At 42.2% G+C, this 12,193-nt stretch overlaps 1 protein-coding gene across 1 annotated transcript in view; it reads left to right on the top strand.

Moving 5' to 3' along the window:
* The window catches only part of LOC128843758 (uncharacterized), a 31,584-nt gene extending 19,776 nt beyond the window's left edge, over positions 1-11,808 (top strand). The window contains exon 3 of the mRNA XM_054040865.1: positions 11,533-11,808. Within this exon, the coding sequence (XP_053896840.1) occupies positions 11,533-11,808 (276 nt within the window). The remainder of the gene's footprint in view (positions 1-11,532) is intronic.
* Positions 11,809-12,193: the final 385 nt, after the last annotated feature.

The raw sequence follows: 12,193 nt of genomic DNA, 5'->3' as shown, positions 1-12,193 counted from the left end.
GCTCAGCTTGCTGTCTTACCCAAATCTTGCCCACCATTTAGAAAGGGTAGGGCTGGAGCATACCTATGTTGCTGTGTGTGTGATGGGTCAGGGCCGGATTAAGTCAGAGAGCTGTATAAAATACAGGGGCCTGATGCTGAGTCTCTGGCTCTCACTGACATGGGTGTTACACCAAAGTAATTAACATTGGCTCCCCTAAGTTACCTATGTTATATCAGAGTTCACTGACAGGAGCGCTATTCTAACTGTTAGCAGGTGCCAAAAACGGATCCCCTTCTATAAACATAAGCAAGCCTGAAGAGGTAGGTGTGTTGGCATGGGGGCAGACATGGAGGTCTTGAGAGCACTAATTTTTCTATCTGGAGAATTCAGAGTTTAGTGTGGGACTTTCAGAAGTGCTCAACCAGACTAACTCTGCTCCTATGAAGTTTATGGGAGTTTTACCAATGACTTCACTGGGAACAGAGTTAGGCTAATGCTGAGCGCTATGAAATCCCACACTTTAATTTTAGCATGGACCAAAGACTCCAACTTCCCCTATCACACACATCACTGACTGGGGGGTGGGGGAAGGGGTTCACACTCTGTTTCCAGTCAGCACTTGGGCCTTCCATCAATCACAGAAGGCTGGTAGAACACATTTGAATCCCATTGAGATGAGTGCATTTGCCTTTGTCCACCCCTTCTGCTGGTTGGCTCCAAAGACAGTAAAGCCACTTTCAGTTGCCCTTTTGTTTTCCCAAATAACCGTCAGTCCATTTAAGGGAGTGTTAGTCTGTCCATGCTGACTACATAACTCCTGAGTCATGAGCATCAACCTCACCAATACAGAGAGTGAATAAGAGTCCGGACATATAGCATGAAACTACAATCAGCTGCCTAGACACAGCCACAAACAGCCCGATTGAACATTTGAAATAATTATATTATTACTTACTGTGAGGAGGGGGGGAGACAAGAGATTATGTTGTATAAAATATGAAATTGTAATGCCATGTTTATTGAATTATTTGTGCACATACAATAAGAAAACAAGCCAAACGAAATAACAGTGTATAGACTCGTAGCAGAAAGGCCCCCCTGAGGGTCCCACAGCAAGTATACAGCAGATAATGAGGCATCTACCAATCAATGAGATGATCTCACTCTACTCATTATTTATGCATTAATGAAATACGTGCAGTAGTTCACTGAACCGATAAAAATTCTCACAGGGGAAAGCAGATGATCAAATGAACCAAAATGATTAGAGGAATTTAAAAAAACAACAAGAAAATATGGCTAGGAGTAAAGTCAGACCGATAGAGTCACTTCACTTCTTTCATCTCAGTGCACCACTCTGTCCACTACCCACTCATCAAAGGTTGCAAAGAAACTAAAAGAGGTTACAAAAACAAACAAACCCCTCAGGGCTTACAGACTTTAGGCTATATCTAGGAAAGCATCTTGGGGTTTGTCACAGTCATCATACTATTCTCTAAAAGTAGCAATGTCCTCCAGCAGGAATACTAATTGATGACTGCAGGGGACAGTCATCCATTCCAACAATCAATGGCCAAATACAGTTGTTCTCAACCAGGGGTATGTGTACCCCTGGGGGGGGGGATGCAGAGGTCTTCCAGGGGGTACATCACCTCATCTAGATGTTGCCTAGTTTTACAAAATCCTAGTGCCTTTCATGTAGCCAAGTCAGTACAAACTAAAATTTTATACAGACAATAACTTGTTTATACTGCTCTATATACTATATCAGCGTTTCTCAACTTGGGGGTCGTGATTTATTTTATAATTATATGGTAAAAACAAGAAAGTAAGCAATTTTTCAGTAATAGTGTGCTGAGACACTTTTGTATTTTTAATTGTGAGGTTGTGAGCTAGTAGTTTTTAAGTGAGGTGAAACTTGGGGTACACAAGACAAATCAGCCTCCTGAAAGGGGTACAGTAGTCTGAAAAGGTTGAGAACCACTAGCCAAGTACAATGCAAAGTAGAACTCTGCTCAGAGACTTATGAAACTCACAAGGCAGCAGAACCATGTTCAGTGATATGGCCATTTGGGGAATGTCAGCATCCTCTCCGACTTACTGTTTTCAGTGCCATGTGACTTCAGCCTGTTTTTTGGTCCCACACCCTTCCTCAAACATCTCCTTTGCCTCTTGGAAAACAAGCAAGTCCCCTTTGTACTTGGATGGGACACTACTATGGAAACTGTTGCTGCAGATGGTGTTTCAGTAGGTAAGATTCACTATGGGATAAATGCCGCACTGCAGTGTGTGGGGGAACCAGGCTGCTGGAGGTTCTCTCAAAGAATTTTACACTGAGGCAGAGCCTATTTGTCATTCAGGATCTCATGACTTCTCACGAGTGGGGTCAGGTCAGTGGTCCTGATAACTATCTAAATTCCAGTATGGTTAATTAACTTTTGCCTACTTAGTTTCCTCCTGCAGTTTTATCAGGACATGGTTATCACAGATCAGGGCAACTGCACCTGTATTTCCCATCAGGGTCAGCAAGGGCACCCACTCTCGGCTTCCAGCTCCCCACCCATTGCCTCAAGTCTGGCAGGCTACCTGGGTCTCTCTACCTTATGGCCAGGGTACTCCCAGGCTGCACAGTTCCCAGCCTTTATTGTATATTTCCCAGTGAAGACAGTCTGTCTAAACAGACCCACTTGTTTTCTCTTCAGAGACTAACAACAGAGTGATGGTCAACAGTTATAAATAACAGCACTTCCCATGCAAGCTTACTTTAGTCTCAAGATAAAAAACATTTCAGAGAAAACATATTAAAAATAATCAACGCCTGTGTGTGTACGACTAAGCTTACCAGAATTAACCCTAACATGGATTCTGGCAAGAAGACTGTCAGCATCCTACTCTAGGGGTTTCCTAATGGTTACAGGTCATCACAGCTTCAGCTCAGAACAAGTACCCAATCTTATGAGGTCTGAGTGGGCCAAGTCCTTCCAATCCTTTCTAAGGACTGGGGACCTCCATGGACTAGGGGTCCTGTCCATTTCCTGCACCAGGAAGAAGGTCCCAAGTCAGTTTAAAGCCCAGCCTTTTATCCAAAGGACTTTTCTTTGTCTGTTGGTCTCTGGAGAATACAGTTTGAACTAGTTTATGCGTATATCCCCAGGTGGGTAGCTTTAAAAGCTGAAAATGGAGGAAGTTTATTAGCATCCCCCCTCCCTTCTAGAGAAGGTACATACAATGCCACAGCAACACATACACAATTGTGTTTTAATACACATACCCCAAAAGTACTGACCCTAGTTCAGAAAGGCTTAGCTTCATTCAGTAACGTTATCTTAATTCCATAAGGTTTGTTCAGGAAATTACAGGATATTGTCAGTCTGTCACAATGGTATTCCCCACATCCTGTCTGAAAGGACTATGTGAAACAGCAGCTGTGTTTCACTTCAGAGGCACCTGTTTCAGCAATGGTTAGACTGATCTGTATACAAAAAAGTTGGCAAAATGCTTTGGGATTAAAAGTACTGTCAAAGTATGCAGCACTATTATATTATGTGCTTCTTTCTGAAGAGCAAGGTGTCCTGAGGTTGCACCTAGGCACATGGCAATGGAGAGTACTGCTGCTATACCCACAGGCTCGCATTAAATATATGTAATGAGGAATCATTTCCAGTGGAGCACAGAGAGGACACCAAGCTGCATCTGGAGGCTGCCGAAAGCACAATTCATTTGAAAATAAAACGAGAGGAGAGCGATGTTCTCCATCTCTACCTGATGAAGCATTTCACAGCACCATAGGTTATAAACTATCAGCATAACATTGAGGCTTGTTTTTCTTTTTCAAAAGCTGTTTAAAAAAATAACCCCAAAACAATGAGTGTACCAGATGCCAGAGAGATAACTCATTATGCTGACTTGAATAAGATTCTGTGGCTTCCTAAGCGAATGGAATGCATTTGAGGCAAGCAGAAGCTAAGCAGGCTAAAGGGACAGGGAATAGGCACTACTGGGACCAGCACAGAAAGAACTTGCCCGCAGCCTCCTAAAGCAAAGTCTTTCCCAACTAAGCAAAAGCTAAAGGAGCAGCTCTATTAGTGTTTTATAGAGTTCACAAATCAATATAAAATTCCTTATGCTTTGCAGAGGCACAGGCACAAGTGTGTGTGGGGAAATTTATGCACAGTTATACAGAGTATATAAGTGTACAGAGCGATAAGGGGAGCCCCCCTTCTCCCTAAACAGATTTGCAGGAAGTCAAAACAAAACTGATGCGATATTGGCAGGGAGTGTAGGAGGAATCACAGAGCCATAACACTGAACTTCTCAGCTAAAATATTTCATTCCACTATTGGAAATCATTATTCTCACTCTCTAGAAGTCTCCTTGTGTTTTGAGCCTTTTGTGAAACAAATGGAATGATCCGAAAGCCATTCAAAATGTAAAATGTCATGGCAAAAGGTAACATATCCTGAGAATTAAGCAGAGGTCTTGGGTTCCTTACGAGGTTAATTATTGTTATGCAAGTAGCTGCACTTCATCTTTGCAAATTCCCCTAACATCTGTTCTCATTATCACCACTCTTCAATAATTAAGTAGATTGAAGTAATAGTATTTTGGGGTGAAGGGGAACTCAGAACTTCCATTTTTAATGCACACAAGTGAATGAAGCTATTTCTTGGTTTCCCTAGTCTTTTCCTTGCCTGATTTCCTTGTTGCAAGCAAATTTTGTTGAACATTGCCCTGAAATCAGGGAGACTCACCAAGAAGGAAAGTTTTACACAATATGAGCAAGAGGGGTGGAGGGCGGCATCTAGCCCAGACTCAGCTGACAGCTGCAATAAAGGCCTCTATCTATTTTAACAACCATTGATGATCAAACTGAAAATGTGAGATGTTTTCACAGAATGATTCTGAATCTTTCAAATATAACCCTATCTTCAGTCACTCAGCCAGGCCTCCTCAGATGCACCTCAGAACCCTCTGAGCCAATTTCCATGATCCTTCAAAAAGGGGGAGTGGTGGAGCGTCAGGACTCAGTGCAATGATTTATGGGGCACTACTGCTCTTTGAAGATGGCTGGCTGCATATGACTGAGCAAATCTGCTTCAGCAAATGAGCAGAGAAAGAGAATTCGATCAGGATGAGAAACCACAGTCAACTGCTTGTGATCGCATCGTGGATCACCACCCATAAAGTTGAGAACCTCGGGCTTGATTTTCAGAGGTTCTGAGCACACACAGCGCCAACTGATTGGAACTGCACTTCTGAAAGTCAGGGCCATGTCTTTTAGTGGAATGCATAGTGCAGTGGGGGCATATGCCACTTCAAAACCCATCAGAAAAAGACTGAAGTTTAGTTGGAGCCAATAATCCTGCGGAATTTAACTCAAAAAGCAATATATTATTTATCAGTGTTGCTAGTTCAGACCACACAACCTTTATTTAATTTAATTGTTCCTGCAAACAACATCACTTCACAAAAAACAGATCACTCAAATGAAAATAAAGTTTAAAAATTCTACATTTCTATTTCTTTCTAATAAAGGCCGGGCTCAACTAACAATGTGGTGTAGCTCAATGGAAATTTCTCATTTGTAAAATAATGTAAAACCTATCTGGTGTGTTGGAAGTCGATAAGGGTTGTTTATCAACAGGAATAAAATGATTGAAATTGAAAATAAGATCCTGCATATCCTTCATTTGCAGACTGCACAACTGCAATTAGTGACACAAAGGAGGTATTCATTAAAAAACTTAACGCACTGATATTTTCTGCTCAGTCTATTTGTAATGGAAGAGTTTTCATTAGAATCCAATTAATTTTAATCCCAGACATTTTTAAATATACCTATTTGTGTAACTATATTTGTGTCCTATGTATTATATACTACACATTATGTGCAATGTGTACATATATATGTACACACACAAAAATATATATATAAGTTGAACATGATTAAAGTTAAGTGGATTCCAATGAGAAATTTTCCACTACAAATCTCTGCATTTTCTTTATATTTATAGATAAATTGTATTCTCATTTTGTGGAGTGTGTTTGTATATCTATAAATCTGAAAACACACGTACTAAAAATGACAAACTCCAAAGGGAAGATTTTTCTTAATATGTGAATTTGAAAACACTCTACACTATATATGAAAAAATTGCATTCTACCAGATTCACATTTACCATGGCTTCAGCTAGACTATCCTCTCCAAAAACCTCCACCTTTGGGGAAATTTCCTCATTTCAAGTCACTCTATCCCCCATTTAGCATTTTTCAATTAAATCTCCTCTAGATGAATCCAGTGTATTGTTTAACAGTTATTGACATTTATAAACATGTTTGAACTTTTCTTAGTGCCATTAACTCTTATGATTACTCCCTTTAAGTCTTTTGTTTTGTAGCCATCACTTTACTGCCACTATATTGCATGTATTCCGCCGATAACACCTGTCTCTGTTCTTATAGTAAACAGGGTGTACATGTCTGAAGCAGATTCTTTAGCCAACCATATTATGCCCTCTCATGATTTTTCCACACCACAGTGAGCACAAGCTGTCCCTTGGTGAGTGGCAGGCATATAGACTGTATGGGCAGTGTAGCCCAAAGCCAGCAGACTTGGCTGGTGGCTTTGAATCAGGGCTGTCTGGCATAAAAGGCCCACTGGGGAAAAATACCCTCCCTACACAGGGCTCCTGAGAAAAGAAAGTTCACTATTTCCCTCTCTGAGCCAGCACAAATGTTATATTTCCTCCGCCATTCCTAGTCTCTTCTCCCTTCTCGGCAACTGCTCTGCTTGGGTCACTGCAGTCCAAGGGAAGCAGTAATCTCCACTGAGTGCACCTAGGGGGTTTGAAGAGGCAGGCTCCATGATGGTCTATTTGGGGGGAAAGGAGGTCTCGTTTGCATGAGCTCCCCACAAAGCTGCTTACCATACTAAACAACACAGATCAATACTCAGCAATTACAATGGCACTGCAGCTGCTTTTTCCACATCTAACTAGCCTCAGAGGCACTGGTGTAAGAAGCTTTTAAGTGATGCTGGGTATTCTCCCAGAAGATCATTCAGTTGGCTGCTCCACCCCAACCACTGGATCTTCTGTAAAACTGCCAGAGCCATATGTTAGTCTATGGCAAGATATAGCATAGCATCCAGGCCTTTACTGATGTACATTCTCCCTTGAGTCATACAGAACCCTAGGGTCTTTGCACCAAATACTGACACATCACAGGCAGGAGCATGGGATCTGACTTAACCAAACAATACAAGGGTCTGTGCACCCTGAAGATACAAAGAGAAGGCTTTTCTGCTTCATCATCTGAGATCTGCTACCCTCATCAACTTAGTTGTCAGAAACTGGTATTTCCTGTTGAATGTGGGGAAATTACCTCTATTTAGTGGTGCTAACTGGGGAGGAATCATGCCATGGGAAGGGGTCTGTCAGGGAGATGCTTGCCAGATGAAAATCCGTGCATTTCCCTCATTGCTGAGTTATTCTTGTAGATGGGGTAATGACATGATAAAAGCCTCCAAGTGGCAGGTTTCTTCAGGATCCGGCAGAAAGAGTGAACCTAGCAAATTTTGTGTTCCAACAACGTAGTGAGAGATGGTCATGACTGATTCCCACTATCTCAGGGCTAGAGGAGGAAGGGAGGAACTCCAGAAATCTGGATTCTATTCCCGATGTGCAACAGATTTTATGAATTAACCGAGGTCACCCATAATCTTTCCAGGCCTTATTTCTCCATCTATAAAATGAAGAGAATACTTCTTTCCTCTCACCCTGTGCTCATCTATTTCCATGGTAAACTTCTTCAGGGCAGGGACTCTCTTTCTATGGGTATGTACAGCACCTTGCACAATGTGCTGATAGGCATTACTACAACACAAACAATGAATGACTACATATATTTGGAATTTAAACATTTGTGGCCTCTGGCAAAGAAAGCTTGAAATCCAATGCAAGGACTACATACAATTTCATAGTGACTATTTGTTAATTTATGTTTAAGTACCAAGCAAAGACATTGAGAATAGATGCAATTCATTAATTCCTGTCTTAAACAGATGACACTACAGTTGGTGGGTGGCAGTGGCACATCTTTAGGAACTAGCCTCCAAAGAACTTTAAAGCTCATTTTTGTGCACATCTGCATACTTTATTTTTCTACACTTAAAATTAATTTAAATTCTCAGAAGATGCTTTTAAAATGATAATCATACATCTCAGCAGTAACAGACCAGACAAGAAACTCATTACCATTCCATCTGTTTGCTTATAGCATATATCACTGGAAGTCAAACAGGTGGTGGTAAAGCAAAGCTTACAAATGTGAGGGATAATAGCAACAAAAAGTCGTAATTCTATTTATCGCTTGCTTCTATTAACCCTTTTGCTCCTAACTCTACACTGTACCTAACTGTGTGCAATCTTCCAAGGTGCACCTGATGCATTTAGCCACACAGTAGGTGTTCTCTGCGTGGATGTATCTGGAACATTTGACAGATATGGCAGTGCCTAATAGTAAATTCTAGAAGACTTGCCTTTCTGTAAAATTTGCTCTCTGTCAGCTTATTGCAACTCTAACTAGACATGAGTTAAACACCAGTTCAGTAACCTCTGAATCACGCAAACTGGAATCAGAACCTAAAAAAAACTGAGTACAGTTTCCAAGTAGGGCCATTTATATTTCAATGCCTACTTTTACTTATAAGTGAAGAGAAAGTATTTGAAAGTGTTTTTGCATATGATATATACATCACTTCCTCCAGCCCCATTATCTGCTACTTTATAAATCCTTGTTAATTTTAGTGTGTTATTCCACACTGCCAGAATCAAGGCTGATCAAACTAAACACATACTTTAGTTTATTAAAAATGCATGACTGCATATTGAGGATTAATGTTAAAATGACTGTTTGTCCCAGTTTTACCAGGACAGTCCCTGTTTTTCATATTATGTCCCAGGATCTTGTACAAAGACACCAGAAATGTCCAGATTTTTCATTAAATAAATCACAACATGTTTTTAGAACTACAAAATCTTTGTTCAAGACATATTGCTATGCTGAGTAGAAGCCACTCTGTGTTGTCCAGGAACAGCCCAGTGGAATGAGCATTCAGTGCACTCAACAGTGCTTGCAGTGAAGAGAAAAGTCAACTGTGCGACAAAATCAAAGCTGCTCATTTGCTCAGAGTAAATGTTAATGACCCTTGTTCAGTAGGTCACAATAATCTCATTTAGAATACCAAGCACCTGGAGAAGTTGGAAATACGCATGAGCAAATGTTGAGTCAAAAGCTGGCAGTAATCACACCAGCACACTTATTTTCCACATGTGCTTTTGCCTCCTGAATGGCCAATTCTCAACTGCTAAAATAAAAAAAAAAAAAAAAAACTACAAAAATATTTTGGATTTTGAAATTATGGTCATCTTGATGTACTATGATTAAAGGACCTACAATGACATAACTCTCAGTTGATGTGGTATATACGTGTGACTTGTTTGATGTGGGCTGGACCAAGCTGATTGGATAGGTTTTTTGTCTATTTCCCATAGGCTGACATTTTGCAAATTTTCCACTACGGAAAATTCTGTTCATTCAGACAGTAGCTTCACCCCAGCACATCACAAGAAAGAAATATCAACAGCCTGAGTATCTCAATAGATCCTCTAGCACCACCCCTCACCTCCAATTAATTTTAACTAAGAGCTCCAAGGCTAGAAATAAAGCCATTCTGATTTTCATAGTCATATTAGTTTCTGTAATGAAGCTTAAGAAAACCCAGAGGAATATCTGGGCAAGCTTGAGAGAATAATAATAATAATAATAATAATAATAAAAGAATACCAAACAAGATACACAGTAACCTAATTCTGAGATCAGTGCTGCTTGGTTCATAGCTACCCCTGATAGAAAAGGATAAATCAGCATTACAATACATTCCATGTATCCTTCTCATCACAGCTTTGTAATTCACTACCAGTCATGTTCCAAGAACAGCCATTAATGAAATAGCTTAAATATAGGTTAACACAATGCACAAGATTAAATAGACGCTGTGCTTCTGTGAGATCTCTCCTGATGTCAAACCGTAAGAGCATAGAAAAAAGGACAGGATGGTGAATGTGTGCCAATGAAATGATACATCAGCCAAACCGGATACCGCCTCAGTGATGTTGGTAAGACTGAAGTAATGCTATTCAGATGTACATACAACATACATCAGCGTTGGTTTCATTTTGTAATAAAATATTATTTGTGGGTTATCACAATAGTAACTAATAAGTACCTGGGTGGAGCTGGTTTAAAATCATGAAAATGTATCCATTTGGGGGGGCTTTCCCCCTCAATCAAAACCTGATTTTGACAATAAGTGTTTGATCCTGAACACTAGATTTGGTGTACTCACTGCATGGAAGAAGGTAAGGACATGTGGTGGTGGGTTTCAGCAGCTTTAGTCATCAAATTACAGTCAAAGCTCCTGTCAGGATAGCCCAGCGCAGTCACTTGCACCCCTTTGATCCTTTGTCAATTCACTGGGGCTCCTACCGCAGGGTGAGCCAATCATCACACTGGGAGGATCTCTGGGTGTGTCCACTCACCCACTAGCGTGCCTCCCCCTTTTGGGGGTTAAGGTGAGACAGTACCTCAACATCCAGCCAGGACCGCTGTCAAGCACATTGGCAGGGCAGCTCCTCTGAGGTAATGCCAGAGCCCCTGGTTTGCACTTGCCCCTAGGGGGTCAGACACGTTGCTCCCATCTTGTAATGAAATGCCCCTGGGATGCGTGCTATGTTACCTTTTTGGATTTGGAGCCTAACTCAGTGAGTTCTTGCACTGGGCACCTGTCGCAAGGAGACACCAGCATCAGCTTGGCTGCCTCCACCCTACCCTCCAGAGCCTACCAGAAGTTCAGCTGTCCCAATACTGATATCATCCAGAAACAAATCGGCACCTACATCAGAGCGGTGCACTCCAGCCACACTCTGGGCTGATAACTGAGCCACCTCAGGACTCCAGCCATTTCAATATTTTCCAGTTGGCCTTCCTCTGGGCCCTGTCCACCATTTTCGTGAGTGGACAGCAGTCCACCAAACTCTAGGGTCTAGTATCTCCAACCAAATATCTCCATGCCAGGAAACATGTTGACCAGTAATCAAGTATCCTACTTAGTCAAATCAACTGGCGCCCAGAGTATATTCCCAGGGCATTCTTCCCTAGGTGGATAACAATGGCATCCAGCACGTCCTCATGGGGCACCAGCCCATGCAAAAGAGGCATGAGCTGATCCCAGCACATGCCTCATCTACTGTGCCAAGAATAACATCTCATCCAGCTCAAGGCCCAGCTGTGAGCCTCTCTCTGAACTACACACTGTTTTGTATGCCTAGTACACAATGCTGGGCTTGCAAATCCATCCATCCACCCATCCATATCCCCAGCCGTAGGCAAGTGCTGATATATTCTCTAGGAAAGATATGGGGAAGGAAGCAGATCTGGTGAAAACCTGTAGTGCTTATGGCCCACCACCTGTGTTGGCTCCCCCTCAGGCAGCTGCATGTAGGATCACCCATGCCTGGACCTCTGATGCCACCAGACTCAACCAGGCAACCACTGTTGAAGACCCTTTATGGAATGAGTGGGAGCTGTGCTCTCGAACTGGCAAGCCCAAGAATGACAGCCCCTTCCTAAACAGTCCCACAATCTGGAACAAGGGGACTCTTACTGGGGGGGTCATTGAGGAAGATATACCTGCAGTGTCTTCACAGGACAGAGTGGTGCAGCACAACAGCCTCACTTACCCCTATTTGATCTGTGGACCTTGAGCCCTAGAGAATCACCTTCCCACTGCACATCCTGTAGTTCAAGAACCCACCCTAAAGAGTCTCCCCTGGCTGAAGGGAACAATTCACTTGCCCGGAAAGCCCAAAAGAAAGCCAAGAGCCTCAGCCCCTGAATGGTAGACCTGAGGAAGAACCTCAACTAATTGCCTAAGGACCCGCAAGGTCACCCGCTTCCTGACATTGCTCCACATCCCAGTAGCCTGGGCCCAACCTTCTTGCATCCGGCAGATCGTGAATCCCCAGTAATGGTACGGATGACCAGCAGACTGCAGTAAAAGGCCACCCCAGATTACCAGTTAGCTATAGCATGACCATGAACCACCATATTTGGTGTCCTGGTACAGGCCAGGCCCTGGGTAGACATTTA

The sequence above is a fragment of the Malaclemys terrapin genome, chromosome 9, assembly GCF_027887155.1.
Source record: "Malaclemys terrapin pileata isolate rMalTer1 chromosome 9, rMalTer1.hap1, whole genome shotgun sequence".
NCBI classification, from domain to species: domain Eukaryota; kingdom Metazoa; phylum Chordata; order Testudines; family Emydidae; genus Malaclemys; species Malaclemys terrapin.
This window is presented reverse-complemented; position numbering and strand designations above follow the sequence as displayed.